General features: G+C 44.1%; 1 protein-coding gene across 5 annotated transcripts in view; it reads right to left on the bottom strand.

The window, feature by feature from the left end:
- The window catches only part of CEP89 (centrosomal protein 89), an 86082-nt gene that overhangs the window by 41336 nt on the left and 24433 nt on the right, over positions 1-20313 (bottom strand). For 3 of the 5 annotated variants that reach the window (XM_066349664.1, XM_066349666.1, XM_066349669.1), the window contains exons 6-12: positions 14318-14346; positions 12833-12875; positions 10541-10759; positions 8933-9078; positions 4434-4484; positions 4182-4265; positions 985-1085 (exon numbers count right to left, since the gene is read on the bottom strand). In XM_066349664.1, coding sequence (XP_066205761.1) covers positions 985-1085; positions 4182-4265; positions 4434-4484; positions 8933-9078; positions 10541-10759; positions 12833-12875; positions 14318-14346 — 673 coding nt within the window. The remainder of the gene's footprint in view (positions 1-984; positions 1086-4181; positions 4266-4433; positions 4485-8932; positions 9079-10540; positions 10760-12832; positions 12876-14317; positions 14347-20313) is intronic. The other 2 variants (XM_066349665.1, XM_066349667.1) reach the window with 2 other exon arrangements.

The following is a 20313-nucleotide window of genomic DNA, read 5'->3' as shown; positions in this document are numbered from 1 at the left end:
CTGGATAGTCCCTTTAGACTTTTGAAGACATTTACTTTCTCTAAGTCACTGAACAGGCATGCATAGCTGCTGTGTGGATGGGCAGGACGCAGCCCTGCCCTCAAGGAGGCCACAGAGGAGAAGAGGAGACAGATGTGGAACATACAGGCAGCCACTGTGTGCCAGTATGAAAATGTGTGTGTTTACGGCTAGATCAGAAAGTGCAACAGGAGAGCAATGAACTTTGCCTACAGAAAGAACTATACCAACCATCAGGCCATTTGAGCAGGGCCCTAGTGGATGAGGAGCAGAGTAGAGGGGGCGTGTTGGGGGGCAGCGGGGGAGGGAGCAGCATCCGTAGCAGGAGGGAAGTGAGGCAGTATTTGGCTGTCAGGGGGTGGAAGGCCTGCATAGAACAGGCAAGGCAGGGCAGGGAAGGGCAGAGCAGGGCGGGGCAGGGCAGGGCAGAGCAGGGCGGGGCAGAGCAGGGTAGGGCAGAGCAGGGCGGGGCGGGGCAGAGCAGGGTAGGGTAGGGCAGGGCAGGGCAGAGCAGGGCAAAGCACAACAGGGCAGGGCAGGGTAGAGCAGAGCAAGGCAGGGCAGTGTAGGGCAGGGCAGGGCAGGGCAGGGTAGAGCAGAGCAGGACAGGACAGGGCAGAGCAGGGCAGGGCCAAGGCTTACAGTCCTAAAGCGCTGGGAGCAATCAGAGAGGCCTAAGAAAGAATGTGACCACGCAAGCTTGGCATGGGAAAAGCACCCTAGAAAAATACAACCTCAGGAAATAAAAATGGGGACAGCAAATATATTTCAGGTTTAAAAACCTATTTAGAATTTTTAAAATAATCTTTAAATTACAAGTTTAAACTACTAGGATTTCATTGTACCTTATATCTTAGAAGCTCCCCCTTAAAATATTTTAGTTTAAAAAAGGAAATGTATTTGATGACTTAATAAAGTTTATTCCTATTATCTTTTCTACTTTTTAGATCAGTAAACAGCACTTGCCACTCCTCACTGGTAACAGGACTCCTATTCAGCTGTTGGTGCAGTTCCTCGTTTTCTTTCACCACTTCCTGGACTCGTATCCTGAACGTTCTCATTTCCTCCTGAAACAAAATGTATGTAAATTGTAATACACAGCCTGACCAGGTGGTGGCGCAGTGGATAGAGCGTCAGACTGGGATGCGGAGGACCCAGGTTCCAGGTCGCCAGCTTGAGCGCCAGCTTGTCTGGTTTGGGCAAAGCTCACCAGCTTGGACCCAGGGTTGCTGGCTCGAGCAGGGGGTTACTCAGTCCCTGTAGCCCTATGGTCAAGGCACATATGAGAAAGCAATCAATGAGCAACTGATGATTGATGCTTCTCATCTCTCTCCGTTCCTGTCTGTCCCTCTCTCTGACTCTCTCTCTGTCCTTGTAAAAAAAAAATTTTTTTTTAAATTGTAATACACACAGGCACACATTCTACATTTCTTAGTTTTAGTGCTGTTGCTGTGGCTAAGATCAAATGCTAATAGCTATACAGCGGTCCCACAGTTACAGCAGCCGGACACGTGGCAGCACCAGGTGCCTGCCCTCAAGGAGCTCAGTCTGGAGAGAAAACATGAGACAACCATGCTGCGGAGCACAAGGGGACACCGCTCAGGCTATAAACAATCCCTAACTTCATAACGTTTTCTGTAACTGCCAAATACTTGAAAAGATATAAAGGGCATAACAGCAGAGATGTCTGTAAACACTGTACTTTTTCTTTTATTTAAAGACTTTGGGGCCCTGGCCGGTTGGCTCAGTGGTAGAGCATCGGCCTGGCGTGCAGGGGTCCCGGGTTCGATTCCCGGCCAGGGCACACAGGAGAAGCGCCCATCTGCTTCTCCACCCCTCCCCCTCTCTTTCCTCTCTGTCTCTCTCTTCCCCTCCCGCAGCTGAGGCTCCATTGGAGCAAAGATGGCCCGGGCGCTGGGGATGGCTCTGTGGCCTCTGCCTCGGGCGCTAGAGTAGCTCTGGTCGCAACATAGCGACACCCAGGATGGGCAGAGCATCACCCCCTGGTGGGCAGAGCCTCGCCCCTGGTGGGCGTGCCGGGTGTATCCCGGTGGGGCGCATGCAGGAGTCTGTCTGACTGTCTCTCCCCATTTCCAGCTTCAGAGAAGTGCAAAGAAAAAATAAATAAATAAATAAAGACTTTGGGAGATAAAATGGAGCTGTTCAGATAAAAAGAACTTCCAAGGTGGGGGTTGGGGTCTCTTAATCTGGCCTCATTACATTCACAAGAAAGCCTCTCTTAAAACCATGAGTGGGTCCAGTTTCATCAGTCATTAGCCTCAAGGACTGCTGCACAGACTCCTAAGTCTGTGTTTGTGGCACTTAAAAAAACTTAATTGCCTGACCAGGCAGTGGCGCAGTGGATAGAGCATCGGACTGGGATGCAGAAGACCCAGGTTCGAGACCCCCAGGTCTCCATCTTGAGCACAGGCTCATTTGGTTGGAGCAAAAAGCTCACTGGCTTGAGCCAAAAGGTCACTGGCTCAAGCAAGGGGTTACTCGGTCTGCTGAAGGCTCGCGGTCAAGGCATATATGAGAAAGCAATCAATGAACAGCTAAGGTGTTGCAACACGCAACAAAAAACTAATGATTGATGCTTCTCATCTCTCTGTTCCTGTCTGTCTGTCCCTGTCTATCCCTCTCTGACTCTCTGTCTCTGTAAAAATAAATAAATAAATAAATAAATAAATAAATAAATAAATAAATAAATAAAATAAAAAAACAAACAAAAAAAACCAACAACAAAAACTTAATTACAGTTAACATTCCATATTATTTTACATTCGTTCCAGGTGTACAGCTGTGGCTCTTCTGCCGGGCCTTCCCCATCAGTTTTCTCAGCCAGCCCTTGGCTAGCTTTAGTGTCTTGTGCTGTCCCTCGGTGAGCATCTTAGGTGCCAATAGTTATTCCGGGTACATCTAAATGTTCTTCTCCCAGGTGCCATTTATGCTTATACCTGCTTAACTTTAAACAGTGCCAAGCAACTTCTCCTCCTCACCTTCCTGCTCAGACACTCCCATCTGCTGGCAGTACACTGGCTCCTTTTCAGAACAGGGGTCAGGCAAACTGAAGCCTGCAGGCCAGCTGCCTCTTTTGTAAATAAAGTTTTATTGGAACACAGACATGCCCCTTTTTTTTATTACACAATGGCCATGGCTGCTTTCATGCTAAAACAGCAGAGCTCAGTAGTTGTAAAACAGAGGCTGCATGGTCTGTGAGGCCTAAATTATTTACTAAATGGCTCTTGATAGAAAATGTTTCCTGACCCGTTTTAGAAAGAACATTGAATCAGTAATTTTATTATTAGGATTGATATTTCGTCAGTTAAGACTTATTCATCCTCTAGAAGAAAATCTTCAAAACGGCATGACATGGGCCATGTATATGGGACAGCATGATAAGTCACCCATAAAGGGTGACTCTTCAGAGACCCTTTCAGCCTGGGATCCCAGAAAAACCAACACTTCTCTTCCTGGATCCTTCCAATTCCAGAGATATCTTTGGCCACTTAAATGAGGAACACAGAGGTGGGCAGCATGGAAAGGCAAGGATGTATCTACAACACCACACAGCCCTGGTCCCCTCTGTAATTAAAATGAGCTCCGCTGCCAGAAGCCACTCCTGTAAAGCAGAGGTGAACAAGGAGGCAGAAATGAATAAAAACCTCGCTTCCTCTGCTTCCAACAGCTCAATAATTGGACTTCCCCTGGGGTTGGCTGTTCACTGAATTAGTAAGTCTATAAAATACCCCTGGCCTACTACCTCCCCTGTCTGCCTCAATGTCCCCTCTAACAGTGGTGTTTGCAGCTGTGGAATGCCAGGAATGGAGTGCCTCCTACTGCTCCCACCTCTGCACCCCGAGACCACAGCCCACTGGGCTGCCTGTCTGGGACCTTCCACTGCAGCGCTGCCCTGTCCCTCCGTGCCTCCCCCACCTCTCCTTGCCTGTGGCTCCCGCTCCAGCATTTACCCCGGCCACTCCCCTCTGCCCTCTTTTCCTCCCTCCTACCCTGCTACATCCCTCCTTTCCTTTCTCCTTTCCTTTTACAAATATTGGAGTACCTATTAGATGTTGGGCATACCTACCTTCAAAATGTTTCTTCAAAGTTTGAAATGTTCTTTTTTATAAACTTTGTCTCTTCTGAGACATCTGCCAACCTACCTGAAAGGTGGCAATGAGTTCGTCCTTCTCTTTCATTCTGTCCTCATAAGCCAGCAACAGGGGTGACAGATACTTCATGTCCAACTGAAGATAATGGGATAAAAAAGGTTAATCTATTTCTTACACCTAAACAATATCGGCAAAATTTTTAAAAGGTGAGAAAATACACTTAATTTGGGATAGATGTGAATAGTTATTCAAATAAATATAGCTCAGAAAATATGGGCCTGAAATTAAATAACTTTCACTTACCAACCAGGGTGGTATAGGGCCCTTTGATGGGAGGCCTTCAGTATCTATACTCTAAGAACAAAACACATTTTGAAGACAAATTAAACTACACTTATGGAATTTCAAGCCTTAGACGTTCTTAATCTACTGTGCACCAGCAATCTATGCATCTAAAGTGTAGGTATATATGAGAAAATTTTCTTTTGAAATGTTTGAGAATAATTTGTAGATATAATGCCTCCTTTCCTATAATACATCAGTGCCTATTTCCTTAAAAAAAATCTTCACTTTCTCAACCACAGTACCATTATAAAAATCAATAAAAATCAAGAACTCAATAGTGATATACTATAATCTACAGAATATATTAAAATTTTGCCTGTTTTCTATGAGTTCAACATTTGTTTGTTTTTTGTTTTTGTTTTTTTTGTTTTTTTTTTTTTGAGTCCACATATAAGTGATATCATGGGCCCTGGCCGGTTTGCTCAGCGGTAGAGCGTCGGCCTAGTGTGCGGAGGACCCGGGTTCAATTCCCGGCCAGGGCACACAGGAGAAGCGCCCATTTGCTTCTCTACCCCCTCCCCTCCTTCCTCTCTCTCTCTTCCCCTCCCGCAGCCAAGGCTCCATTGGAGCAAAAGATGGCCCGGGCGCTGGGGATGGCTCTGTGGCCTCTGCCTCAGGCGCTAGAGTGGCTCTGGTCGCAACATGGCGACGCCCAGGATGGGCAGAGCATCACCCCCTGGTGGGCAGAGCGTCGCCCCATGGTGGGCGTGCCGGGTGGATCCCGGTCGGGCGCATGCGGGAGTCTGTCTGACTGTCTCTCCCTGTTTCCAGCTTCAGAAAAATGCAAATAAATAAATAAATAAATAAAATTAAGTGATACCATGCAGTGATTGTCTGGCTGATTTCACTTAGCATAATACCCTCCGGGTTCACCTATGTTGTTGCAAATGGCAGGACTGTCTTCCTTTTAAAGGCTGAATGATATTCCATTATACATATGCAAGTCATTCATATACATATATATCATAAATCACATATATCTCACATTTTCTTTGTCTGTGGAAACATAGGTTTCCACAACTTAGCTAATGTGAATAATGCTGTAATAAATATGGGAGTACAGACATGTTTTCAAGATAGTGATATTGTTTCCTTTGGATACACACCTAGGAATGGGAATGCTGAATCATATAGTAGTTCTATTTTTAATTTCCTGAGGAACCTCCACACTGTTTTCCATTGTGACTGAGCTAATTTATATTCCCGTCAACAATGTTCAAGGTTTCCCTTTTCTTTACAGTCAGGCCAGCATTTCTTACATCTTGTCTTTTTTTTTTTTTTTTTTTTTTGTATTTTTCTGAAGCTGGAAACAGGGAGAGAGACAGTCAGACAGACTCCCGCATGCGCCCGACCGGGATCCACCCGGCACGCCCACCAGGGGCGAAGCTCTGCCCACCAGGGGGCGAAGCTCTGCCCACCAGGGGGCGATGCTCTGCCCCTCCGGGGCGTTGCTCTGCCGCGACCAGAGCCACTCTAGCACCTGGGGCAGAGGCCAAGGAGCCATCCCCAGCGCCCGGGCCATCTTTGCTCCAATGGAGCCTTGGCTGCGGGAGGGGAAGAGAGAGACAGAGAGGAAGGAGGGGAGGGGGTGGAGAAGCAAATGGGCGCTTCTCCTATGTGCCCTGGCCAGGAATCGAACCCGGGTCCCCCGCACGCCAGGCCGACGCTCTACCGCTGAGCCAACCGGCCAGGGCTTTGTCTTTTTTGATAATAGACATTCTAATGGGTGCAAGGTGATAGCTTTTTGTGGTTTTGGTTTGCATTTCTCTGCTGATTAGTAGTGTTGAGCACCTTTACATGTACCTGGTGGTCATTTATGTGCCTTCTTTGGAAAAATGTCTGTTCAGATCCTTTGCCCATTTAAAAGATTGGTTTATTTGTTTTTGTGCTATTGAGTTATATGGGTTCTTTGAATGTTTTGGACATTAACCCCTAATAAAAGATGTGGTTTGCAATATTTTCTTTCATTCCATGGGTTGACTTTTCATTTTGTTCATGGTTACCTTTGCTATACAGATTTTTATTTTGATGTAGTCTCATTTGTTTATTTTGGCTTTGTTGCCTTTGTTTTTGGTCAAGTCCAAAAAATCATTGCCTAGATCAATGTGAAAGAGTTTTATTATTTCAGGTCTTAAATTAAAGTCTTTAATCTATTTTGAGTTAATTTTTTGTATTTGGCAAGATTCTTTTGCATGAGCATATCCAGTTTTCCAAACACACTTTATTGAAGAAACTATCCTCTTTGTTGTATATCCTTGGATCCTTTACTGAAAATCAACCAATCATATATGCATGGGTTTATGTCTGGGCCCTCTATTTTGTTCTATTGAACTAAGTGTCTGTTTTTATGCCAATTCCATACTGTTCTGATTACTACAGCTTTGCAGTGTAGTTTGGAATCAGAAGGTGAGATGCCTCGGGCTCTGTTCATTTCTCAAGATTTGTTTATTCTGGGTCTTTCATGGCTCTATACAAATTTTAGGATTGTTTTATTTATTTCTGTGAAAAATGGTACTAGAATTTTGACAGGGATTGCATTGAATCTGTAGATTGCTTTGGATAGGACATTTTATCATTATTAGTTCTTACAATCATGAACAGTGTTATATCTTTCCATTTATTTTTTTTTCTTCAACTTCTTTCATCAGTATTTTACAGTTTTCATTGTAGATCTTTCACCTCCTTAAATTTATTCCTAATTATTTCATTCCTTTTGGTGCGATTGTAAGTGGGATTGTTTTCTTAATATCTCTTTCCAATAGTGTTGTTGTGTATAGAAACACAACTTATTTTTGTATATTGATTTTGTATCTGCAACTTTACTGAATTTATTCATTAGTTCTAACAGTTTATTGGTAGAATCTATAGAGTTTTCTATATATAACATCATGTCATCAGCAGAAACAATTTTCCTTTCCCGTTTTCATGTCTTTTATATCTTTTTCTTGCCTAACTACTCTGGCTAGGATTTCCACTATTATGTTGAATAAAAGTGGTGAGAATAGGCATCCTTGTCTTATTCCTGACCTTATTAGAGGAAAAGCTTTCACCTTTTCACTGCTGAGTACTAGACTAGCTGCAAGCTTATTATCATATATATGGCCTTTATGTTGACATACATTCCTTCTATATCTAATTTCTTGGGTTCTTACCATGAAAGGTATTGAATTTATTTATTTATTTATTTATTTTTTAATTCATTTTTAGAGAGGAGAGGGAGAGATAGAGAGAGAGAGAGAGAGAGAGAGGAGAGACAGAGAGAGAGAAGGGGGGAGGAGCAGGAAGCATCAACTCCCATATGTGCCTTGACCAGGCAAGCCCAGGGTTTCGAAGCGGTGACCTCAGCATTTCCAGGTCGACACTTTATCCACTGCGCCACCACAGGTCAGGCCAAAAGGTATTGAATTTTGTCAAATGTTATTTATGCATCTATCAAAATGATCATGATTTTTATTCATTTAATGTGGTGTATTACATTTACTGACTAACATATATTGAACCATGTTTGCACCTGAGAAATAAACCACACTTCATCATGGTGTATAATCCTTCTAATGTAGTGCTGGAGTCAGTTTATTAATGTTTTTTTGAGGACTTTTCTCTCTGTTCATCAGGGATATTGGCCTGTAATTTTCTTTCCTTTTGGTGTTCTTGTCTGATTTTGGTATCACGGTAACTACTGGTTTTGTAAAATGAGTTTAGAAGTATTTCTTCTGCTTCAATATTTTGGAAGAGTTTAAGAAGGATTTTTTATATGTTTGGCAGAATCACCAGTGGACCCATCTGGTCCTGGACTTTTCTTTGTTCAATCTCCGTACTAGTAATTGGTCTGTTCAGAATATCTCTTTATGATTCAGTCTTGGAAGATTGTAGATTTCTAGAAATTAGCAATATTTTCTATGTCATCTAATTTGTTGGGGTATAATTGTTCACAGTAGTTTCTTAGGATCCTTAGTATTTTTCTGTTATCAGTTGTAATGTCTCCTCTTTTATTTCTAATTTTATTTACTTGAATCATCTTTTTCCTTAGTCTAGCTAAAGGTTGGTTAATTTTGTTTATCTTTTTGGGAGACTGTATAAACCAGTCTGCCTTCTTTTGAAAGTTAGTGCACTGGCAAATAATAATTGTAAATGAAAGGAACAGGACTGAGAAGAAAGCAGCTGATATGGACTTTCACTTTTTTACTTTGTATAAACTTCTGTATTGTCCCAATTATTTTACAAAGAGCCTTTATTGCCTTTGTTATGAGAAAGGAGGAAAAGAAGGCAGAAGAAAGTAAAAAAAGGGAGGAGGTAGGAGGGAAAAAGAAATAAAAAGGTCCCTAGAAATACTGTGCTTTGTATATGTCTTTTTATACCAAATTGTAACAAATATAAACCCTCCATGGTTGGAAATCAATTCAATAGGAAAGGCTAAAAACAAGCTGAAAATTAATTTTCTCAATTGGAAACATTACCTCTTCCTTGGATAAATGCCTGAATTTTGTCTGATATCTGCTCAGTTCTACATTCAAATGATGGATAATCACTTTCAACCCATCATTTTCATCCACCAGTTCTTGAGCTTGTTTTCTGAGGTTAAGTAATTCAGGTGCAGCAACTACTGAAAAAAATTAATATTATACTATAAGAACTTGTATCAAATTGATTAAGATTTTTATAAATTATTAACCATCTGCCCTTTTATTTCTTTTAAGCTCACAGAGGCAGTGAATGACAACTATATAGGTATAAATGAATAAAAGTTACTAAGTCTTTTAACACTAAATAGTCAATACTTTGGAAGTTTGTAGTTGTTTTTACATATACAATTACTTAAGGGAAAATAAAACTTAGCCTGACCACAAGGTGGCACAGTGGATAGAGCATCAGCCTGGCATGCTAAGAACCCAGGTTCAAAGCCCTGAGGTTGCCAGCTTGAGCGCGGGCTCACCAGCTTGAGCACAGGGTCACTGGCTTGAGCATAGGATCACAGACATGACCCAATGGTCACTGGCTTGAGCCCAAAGGTTGCTGGCTTGATTTCCAAGGTCGTTGGCTTGAGCCCAAGGACCCTGGCTTGAGCAAAGGGTTACTGGCTTGGTTGGAGCCCCTAGGTCAAGGCTCATATGAGAAAGCAATCAATGAATTAAGGTGCCGCAACTATACATTGATGCTTCTCATCTCTCTCCCTTCCTGTCTGTCTGTCCCTGTCTGTCTCCCCCTCACTAAAAAAGAAAAAAATATATTTATATAACCTTTGAGGTAAAAAGGACTTGACACCAAGGGCATAAGCCATAAAAGAAAAATATCCTATAGGTTTAGTTAAATTATCAACAAACTGAGCAAATATTACATACATGACAAAGGCTAGCATCCTTCATATATAAAGAGCTCCTATAAACCAATGAGAAAAAGCCAAGTATCTCAAGTAAAAAAAAATTATAAAAGAAAAAGAAAAAATATTCAAGCTTATTAATAACTAAAGGAATAGAAATTAAAATGGGATTCCTTTTTTTGCTTATCAAATTAGAAAGAAAAATATAATCTTCATCAGTGGTAACTATGTGGTGAATAAGGCATTTTTTTTTAATTAAAAAAATTTTTTTCATTTATTTATTCATTTTGGAGGAGAGAGAGATAGAGAGCGAGAGAAGGGGGGAGGAGCAGGAAGCATCAACTCCCATATGTGCCTTGACCAGGCAAGCCCAGGGTTTTGAACCGGCAACCTCAGTGTTCCAGGTTGATGCTTGATCCTCTGCGCCACCATAGGTCAGGCTGAATAAGGCATTTTTATATGTTATTCAGTGGGATAAAAACTGATATGAAATATATGTAAAGTTACTTTCCTAATCATCAAATCCAGAAGCATTATCATTTTTTAGCATAACAATAATAATGATATAGTAGATAAAATCAAATTTCAACAAGTATATTAATGAAAAAAACTAAAATAGTATAACACAAAATAGCAACATAACCATCAACAAATATAACAACCTAAAATATTAACTCTCAAAATACATAAGAAAATGAGTGAAGTCCTATTTGCTCCTTTAATGAAAGAACTGTGTAGTTGCGCCCACCTTCCTGAGCCGATGCTTTCTCAGCCTCTTTCAGCTTTCCATTTTCTTTCATTATTCTCCTCAGTTTTAACTGTAGTTCTTTCATTGTTTGTTTTACTATGTTAAGTTCAAGAGTAAGGGCTTGGTTTGTATTATACAGATGTGAATTTTCTTCTCTTAATTCCTCAAACTTTTCTTTCGTTATTTTTATATATTGCTGATGTGCCCTGCCAGTTATATCTGAAAAGGTACAGGGAAAACGTTTTAAAATATTAACTGACGTTTATAATTTTACATCAAAATTACATGAGACTTCATTGGAAAAACCATGTGAGCAATTACTTCATACAAGGACCTCAAGCTATGCTCTTTGGTCCTGGGAAAGAAAATGGCCTCAAGAGAGATTGAGCGGTCTGACGAGAGTACAGTGGGTGACAGGAGAGAGGTAACGGGGAGGCAGAACCTGAGGGCGGTCCCTGTACACCGCTGTGCAGAGTGGAGGCCAGAAAGGCTCTTAGGTAGAGATGTGAAAAGGAAGAGGCTCTGCTCTCAGATGAATCCCTCCAGTCAGCAGTAAAGAGAGTGAATGAACGAGGCCCAGCCCAGAGGGGCCCTGAGGGGAGCTGTGGCGGGAACAGGGAGGAAGGGATGTGGGAGAGCAGGATTCTGGGGCTAAAATCCCACAGGGCTCAGCAGCTGGCTGGGTGTGGGCAGTGAGGGAGGGGCAAATCAAGGATGAGCACTAAGATCTGTGGTTTGGAAGACACTTAGCCAGACAAGGAACACAAGTAGAGCAAAGGAAGGTAAGCTCAGTTTAGGACACAGGCCCAAAGCTCTGAAGCCAGCTTCAGCTGGAGCGACGGGAGCCACCAGCATGTGGGCAGTACCTGAAGGCACCAGGGGGAGAAGCAAACCAGAGATCACAAAGGATCTTAAGAAAGAATAGCAAGAAAGATGGGAGAAAAACAAGCGATGTTCCATGGGGAGATATGCTCAGAGAGGTCAAAAAGCTGAAAGCCACAATGGACTCCCTGGCCAGGGCAAGCCTCCAAATAGAAGGGTAAACAGAAGTGCTTTGTCTGTGGGCAAAGACGGGAGGGCTGCTGGCTCCAGACAGTAGATTTGGCACACACCCCAGGGGACAGGCAAGGGTTAGGGAGGGGACTGTTGACTCCAGATATGCTTCCCTGACCACTGATACACATATACTCAGTCCTTAAGAAGATTAAAGGAAAGGCTAAGAAATGAGTAACTCCACAGCTACACTGAGAACAAGAGGGGAACCATGAGGAATCCCAGAAAGAAAACAGTTGAGATTAGGTTGAAGACAGAAGCTGCAGCCTAAACTATGTCAGGAGACTTCACTACAAAAGGTGGGGATGCCTCGCCCTGGCAGGTAGTGGGGACCAAACTAGCCTAGAAAGGACTGATGAGGTACCTGGTTAGAGCAGCAGATGGGGCTCACACCCTCTGGGCCGGGCCAGGCAGCCCACAGCAGGGATGCGTGCCCTTGGCAGGCAGTACACACAGGCACTGAAGTCCAAGAGGGAGGGCAGGCCCAAAGAGAAGCCCAGGAGGAGGAGGGACCCCCAAGTGCCCTAGCTGGCCACAGAGCCTGCCAGTCACCAGAGACAGGCTGCACGACTGGCAGCCTGGCTGGTTTCCCCACCTGAGCAGTGTGCAGTAAAGAGATACAGCGTCCCTAGGCCGACCAAGAAGGGCTCTCAAGGACCAAGGGGGCCACACCTCCAGGAACAATCAAGTGTCTGGGCCAAGAGCACCAAAGTCAAATGACAGAGGAGAGAGTCATTGGTGCAAAAACTACAAGATTTTGGAATGAGCATATTTAATAATCTTAGATGCTTGTCGATACTTCATAGAAATCATTGAAAACAAACATTTTGATTATTACATCTATTCAAAGGATAGCTGAGTGGCAGGGTCCATACAATGACAAATGAGCCTGTGGGCCCGAAGTTAGTGCCCCAGCAAACTCTCACAACACAGCATCAAAAACACTAAGTAAGATGGAATAGGCGAAAATCAAGTCAGTTCTATATGGAGGACAGACTTAAAAGTCTGATACCCAATGTGGTTTTCAGATAGTGATGTGAAGCATAACAGGAAAAAATTGCAGAATTAACTTTGAAAACTACTGCAGCGCCCCAAATTATAGGGAGAGTAGCTCAGAGAACACCTTGGACTTCACACTCTGCCTCCAGACCAAAGCACAGCCCTTATTTGCATATACCCACCCTCCAAGCATCTATAAACCTGTAAGATTTTCAATAATGAAATTCAAAAGGCAAATACCTGGAGAGGGTGGAGGTTTTCTACATAATGGTGGTTTTTCATCCTGGGGGAGAAAAAAATCCTGTTAAGTCTAATAAATTGAGAACCTTAGCATCTTCTGTTCAAACTTTCTGCCTTTTTGCCTGTGAGTTCAGTCGGTCATTGTGTCTTCATGTGTAAGTCCCAGGAGCAACAGGCCGTCACTTCACATTCTAAAGCACGCAATAAGGCTGCAGTGCCGAGCAGAGGTGCGCAAAGGAAACTTCAACCGGGCCTTTTCTCTTTGGAATATTCAATAAGACCCCATAAACTGCAGAGAAGCCTGTTTTCAAGGGACTGAGAAAATAAGATCTTGCTTTTCAACACGAAACTTAGAGGGAAGGGAAAGCTTTGAATTTTTGTTTATTTTTCTATTACACACAAATTATGTGATTTCTAACCTCTCAATATATTCCTTTCATTTTTAGACTATGAAAAATATCAGTTTCTTCAAGTATTTTAAGTACTTAATAAGAAACATTCAATCAGAAAAAACTTTTTTTTTTTTTTTGTATTTTTCTGAAGCTGGAAACAGGGAGAGACAGTCAGACAGACTCCTGCATGAGCCCAACCAGGATCCACCCGGCACGCCCACCAGGAGCGACACTGCCCACCAGGGGGCGATGCTCTGCCCCTCCGGCGCGATGCTCTGCCCCTCCGGCGCGATGCTCTGCCCCTCCGGGGGGTCGCTCTGCCGCGACCAGAGCCACTCTAGCGCCTGGGGCAGAGGCCAAGGAGCCATCCCCAGCACCCAGGCCATCTTTGCTCCAATGGAGCCTTGGCTGTGGGAGGGGAAGAGAGAGACAGAGAGGAAGGGGGGGGTGGAGAAGCAAATGGGCGCTTCTCCTATGTGCCCTGGCCGGGAATCGAACCCGGGTCCCCCGCACACCAGGCCGACGCTCTACCGCTGAGCCAACCGGCCAGGGCTAGAAAGAACTTTTAAGGGAGGTTTCTTCCCCACGAAACAAAAAAGTTGTTTAAAAATTATGGTGAGGCCCTGGCCGGTTGGCTCAGCGGTAGAGCGTCGGCCTGGCGTGCGGGGGACCCAGGTTCGATTCCCGGCCAGGGCACATAGAAGCGCCCATTTGCTTCTCCACCCCGCCCCCTGCCCTCCTTCCTCTCTGTCTCTCTCTTCCCCTCCCGCAGCCAAGGCTCCATTGGAGCAAAGATGGCCCGGGTGCTGGGGATGGCTCCTTGGCCTCTGCCCCAGGCGCTAGAGTGGCTCTGGTCACGGCAGAGCGACGCCCCGGAGGGGCAGAGCATCGCCCCCTGGTGGGCAGAGCGTTGCCCCTGGTGGGCGTGCCGGGTGGATCTCGGTCGGGCGCATGCGGGAGTCTGTCTGACTGTCTCTCCCCGTTTCCAGCTTCAGAAAAAATACAAAAAAAAAAAAAAATGTGTTAAAAAAAAAATTATGGTGAAAATTCAATCTATTGAGAAAATCAGTTTTTTTAAAAAAACTAATCTTACCTTTATATTCTGAACAGAATGTTTACCATCTGATAAAAAAAAGAGAAAAAAATTAAAAACTGATAAAGATGTCTGACAACTCAGAAGAGTACAATCACAGAAACTCACCTTCTGCAGATGAGCTGAACCGGCAGGGAGCAGCAACAGGCTCTGCAAGGTCACATGGCAAGCTGGGCCTGGGGGGGCCAGGAGCCCCACTCTGGACTGCGCATCTCTGTCTATCACGCTCATTTCTGAGCACCGGGAGGGGCGCACAGGATGGCAGAACCAAGGCCACATTTCTCAGTGTGACTGAGTCCTTTCCATGCTCTCCCCACATTCCCAACATACCCCCATCCCTGTGCTCTCTGCACACATTCCACCTGCTGTTCCCCAAATGAGCTGGGCCTACCCATCTGGAAGTGGCATCCGACTTGGTCAGAGTAGTTGTTAAAATATTTTTATTTTTCCAATTAAAGTTGACATTCAAAATAAACAAAACTGCTGCACATGCACTTACTTCTGACAGACTCACTTGCTCTGAGTTTCAGTGCTGGGGCAGCAGCTCGAAAGGTGCCAGAGACACAGGGAAATGAATTGTCTGGCTTTGAGGTGAGAGCTGGAAGGGCAGTTTTCTTCCAGACAGAGGACATTACTGGCAGAAGAGACTGTTCCTTTGATGGGCCCTCTCCCCACAGAGTCAGCAGGTGGGTGCCCTATCTGCATCTCCATCAACCTGGCTAACATTGTTCATTACCCTGCAGTGGTGACTCCTGGAAACTCCATCCCTCCCAACTTTTAGACTCACCCAAGCTACTTCCAGTGGTGTTTCCCTATAAACAGTCTATCTCAGCTCATACTTCGACCTTGCTCTCATCTTTCAAAAGTTCACAAACCCCAAACAAGCAGCATCTGGCCTCGGTGTACCCTGGACTCTTTCTTGCTAAGCAGCCCCAAGCTCAGCACTAGTGGCAGCCACAGCTTGTTCCAGCTACAGCTTGAGTGGCAACCATCTACAGATCACTTTGTAGCTCATGCCAGGTGGCCTGAGGCTAACCTTGGCCTGCACTTCCCAGGAGGCTCCAAAGCCAGTGCGCCCAGTGGACAACTTCAGACCACACCGGAGCACCAACTACCCACCTCCCCCAGTGACACATTCAAGGGGTTGCCCACCTGGCACCAGAGCCCCACTGAAGCGAGTCCTACTTCCTGGGGTCAGCCCCTGCACTAAAGCTCCTCTGCTGTTGTCTTGACCAGTCTTCACAGCCAATTGGCTTGGGGGTAAATCTCTCCCACTGACATGCCAACAGCAATTGAGGCTCAATTACAACAAGAGTGTGCACACAGCCCACACCGGAGGCACCCATCTTGGGTGACTAGGGAGTCTGTGCCAGTGGGCCCTATAGGACACCTACTGCATAAGGCCACTCTACAAAGCCCAGGAGACATATCAGCTCTACCTAATACATAGAAACAAACACAGGGAGGATGCCAAATGAGGGGACAAAGAAACATGTCCCAAAGGAAACAGGACAAAATTCCAGAAAAAGAACTAAACAAAATGGAGACAAGCAGTCTACCAGATACAGAGTTCAAAACACTAGTTATAAGGATGTTCAGCGCACTTAGGAAAAGAATAGATCACCTTAGTATAAAGTTCAACAAAGACATAGAAACATAAAAATGAACCAGTAAGAAATGAAGAGCACAATAACTGAAATGGAGAATACAGTAAAAGGAATCAATAGTAGATTGATGAAGCAGAGGATTAACTCAGCAATTTGGAAGATAAGGTAGCAGAGAACACCCAATCAAAACAGCAAAAAGAAAAAAAGAATCCAAAAAAGTGAGGATAGTTTAAGGGGTCTCTGGGACAGTATCAAGCATACCAATATTCATATCATGGAAGTGACATAAGGAGAAAAGAGAGAACGAAGAATAAAAAACTTATTTGACCTGGCTGGTTGGCTCAGCGCTAGAGCATCGGCCTGGCGTGCGGGGGACCGGGTTCAATTCCCGGCCAGGGCACATGGGAGAAGTGCCCATTTGCTTCTCCACCCCCCCCCCCTCCTTCCTCTCTGTCTCTCTCTCCCCCTCCTGCAGCCAAGGCTCCATTGGAGCAAAGATGGCCCGGGCGCTGGGGATGGCTCCTTGGCCTCTGCCCCAGGCGCTAGAGTGGCTCTGGTCGTGGCAGTGCGACGCCCCGGAAGGGCAGAGCATCGCCCCCTGGTGGGCAGAGCGTCGCCTCTGGTGGGCGTGCTGGGTGGATCCCGGTCCGGCGCATGCGGGAGTCTGTCTGACTGTCTCTCCCCGTTTCCAGCTTCAGAAAGAAAAAAAAAAAAAAAAAAAACTTATTTGAAAAAATAATAGAAAACTTCCCTAACTTGGTGAGGGAAATAGACACACAAGTACAGGAAGCACAGAGTCCTAAATAAGATGAACCAAAAGAGGCCCACGCTAAAACACATCATAATTAAATTGAAAAGGTTAAAGACAAAGAGAGAATCTTAAAAGCAGCAAGAGAAGAGCAGTTGCCTACAATGGAGCTCCCATATACTGTCAACTGATTTCTCAAAAAAACTTTGCAGGCCAGAAGGGATTGTAGGCACTAAATATGCAAACTGATGGAAAGCAAGGACTTACAACCAAGATTACTCTACTTAGCAAAGCTATCACTTAGAATCTTTTTTTTTTTTTTTTTTACAGAGACAGAGAGTCAGAGTGAGGGATAGACAGGCACAGACAGACAGGAACGGAGAGATGAGAAGCATCAATCACTAGTTTTTCGTTGTGCATTGTGACACCTTAGTTGTTCATTGATTGCTTTCTCATATGTGCCTTGACCATGGACCTTCAGCAGCCCAAGTAACCCCTTGCTTGAGCCAGCGACCTTGGGTCCAAGCTGGTGAATTTTTGCTCAAACCAGATGAGCTCATGCTCAAGCTGGCGACCTCGGGGTCTCGGACCTGGGTCTTCCGCATCCCAGTCTGACGCTCTATCCACTGAGCCACTGCCAGGTCAGACATAGAATCTAAGGACATATAGAGAGCTTCCCAGATAAGAAAAAGTTAAAGAAGCCTGACCAGGCAGTGGCACAGTGGATAGAGCATCAGGCTGGGATGCAGAGGACTCAGGTTCAAAATCCCAAGGTCACCGGCTTGAGCGTGGGCTCACCAGTTTGACCATGGGGTCACTGGCTTGATCGTGGGACCCCACGACAATGGAATATGGTTGCTGGGTAGAGCCCAAAGGTCACTGGCTTGAAGCTCAAGGTTGCTGGCTTGAGCCCAAGGTTGCTGGCTTGAGCAAGAGGTCACTTGCTCTGCTGTGCCCCTCCCATCAAGGCACATATGAGGGAGCAATCAATGAGCAACTAAGGAGCCACAACAAAGAACTGATGCTTCTCATCTCTCTCCCTTCCTGCCTGTCTGTTCTTATCTGTCCCTCTCTCTGACTGTCTCTGTCACACACAAAAAAAAACCCCAAAAAAACAAAAACTAAAAAAAAAACCCAGTAAAACAAAAGCTCTAACAAGAGACAAGGATCCAGCAATTCTACTTCTGGATATTTATCCAAAGAAGCCCAAAACACTACATTGAAAAGACTTAATTAAGCACCACTATGTTCACTGCAGCATTATATACTACAGCTAAGATATGGAAGCAACCTAAGTGTCCATCAACAGGTAAATGAATAAAAAAGTGGTGCCTATAGACAATGGAATATGACTTAGTCATAAAAAGGAATGAAATTTTGCCATTTGTGACAACATGGATGGACCTAGAGAGTTTTGTACTGAGTAAAATAAATCAGACAGAGAAAGGCAAATACCATATAATTACACTTATACGCAGAACCTAAAGAATAAACAAACAAAGCAGAAACAGACTCATAGAGAAGATTTTAAGGGTTGCCAGAGGGGAGGTGGGAGGAGATAAGAGGGAAGGGGTGGGATCAAAGAGGTAAAGGGAATAAGAAACACAAATTGGTAGTTACAAAACAGTCACTGGGCTGAAAAGTACAGCATAGGTAATATAGTTAACAATATTGTAATAACTATGTATGATGCCAAATAGGTATTAGAATTATTGGGATGATCACTTAGTAAGTTATATAGATATCTAATCACTGGGTTGTACACATCTGAAACTGTACATTAACTGTAATTGAAAAATAAAAATTTATATAAAAAAATAGCAAAATGCTGACAGCTGTAAAAGGTTGGTGATGGTCATGGAGGCTCATTCTGCTGTTCTACTATTGTACATGTTTGAGAATTATGATGCAAGGCACATGCAAGAATCAACCAATGAATTCACAGATATGTGGAACAACATGTCAGTGTTTCTCTCTCTCTCTCTCTCAAATCAATAACGAAAAAAATAAAGAAAAAAAAGAAAATTATGATGATCAAAAGTTTTTAAATGGCAATTCACTGGTTTTGCCAAAGAAAATAATGATCTCAGGCCCTGGCAAGATTGCTCAGTGGACAGAGCATCATCCCAGCAAGCAGACGTCCCAGGTTTGATACCCAGTCAGGGCACACATGAGAAGCAACCATCTGCTTCTCTTCCCCTCCTTCTCCCCCTTCTCTGTCTCTTCCCTTCTCGTAGCCAGTGGCTCAAATGGTTCGAGTGTCAGCGCTGGGTGCTGAGGATAGCTCGACTGATTCGAGCATCAGCCCCAAATGAGCGTTGCTGGGTGGTACCGGTCTGTCTTTCTATCTCCCGTCCTCTCACTAAAAAAGGGAAGGGAAGCCTGACCTGTGGTGGCGCAGTGGATAAAGCATCAACCTGGAAACGCTGAGGTCGCCAGTTTGAAACCCTGGACTTGCCTGGTCAAGGCACATACGGGAGTTGATGGTTCCTACTCCTCCCCCCTTCTCTCTCTCTCTCCTCTCTAAAATGAATTTAAAAAATTAAAAAAAAAAAAAAAAAAAAAAAAAAAAAAAAAAAGGGGAAGGGAGCCTGACCAGGTGGTGGCGCAGTGGATAGAGCATCAGATTGGGATGCTGAAGCCCCAAGTTCGAGACCCGAGGTCGCCAGGTTAGAGCGTGGGCTCATTTGGTTTGAGCAAAAGCTCACCAGCTTGGACCCAAGGTCGTTGGCTCAAGCAAGGGTTACTCAGTCTGCTGAAGGCCCATGGTCAAGGCACATATGAGAAAGCAATCAATGAACAACTAAGGTGTTGCAATGCGCAACGAAAAACTAATGATTGATGCTTTTCATCTCTCCGTTCCTGTTTGTCTGTGCCTGTCTATCCCTCTCTTTCTCTCTGTCTCTGTAAAAAAAAAAAAAAAAAAAAGGGAAGGGGAAGGAAGGGCAGGGGAGGGGAGGGGAGGGAACGGTGATCTCTATTCTATCTTAGTCATCAACTTTTCAGAAAAAAAACCTGATGAAGATTAAACTAAGAATTTATATCACCCTGCTTACTTTGATACTTCATATATATGCAGTTGACTCTGTGTACACACAGGTGGGACAAAAGTAGGTTCACAATTGTTCTATGGAAAATAATATAATAATGAATAAATAATAATACAAGAATAAGCTATTCCATGTACTCATTACCATAAACCTACTTTTGCCCACCCCGTATACATTTTTTCTTTGTATACTTTCTATGTTTGTAATTACAGTTGACATTCAATATTATTTTATATTAGTTTCATTTCTACAATCTGTATAGACAAGTGGTATAAACTATTAAAATAACAACAAATATCTCCTGTATTAGGCATCCTACTTCACACACAGTCCTATGCTAGGTACCACCCCAATCTTTAAAGAAACAAAATTCACACTACATGAACACATTCATGCTGTCAAAAATTCTAATAGGACAGATAAATTGAAACTCCCTATGACCATAATCCTCTGAACCCTTCCCCTCCCAGAGGTTCTCACCTGGGTACATTTCCTTTCAGATATATGTGAACATATAAGAAAGTCAAATGTACATACAAACCCAAATGTCATCCCCTTACACAGCTATACATAAGACCAGACTGTGGGGAG

This window comes from Saccopteryx leptura, chromosome 9 (assembly GCF_036850995.1).
Source record: "Saccopteryx leptura isolate mSacLep1 chromosome 9, mSacLep1_pri_phased_curated, whole genome shotgun sequence".
Classification (NCBI taxonomy): Eukaryota; Metazoa; Chordata; class Mammalia; order Chiroptera; family Emballonuridae; genus Saccopteryx; species Saccopteryx leptura.
This window is presented reverse-complemented; position numbering and strand designations above follow the sequence as displayed.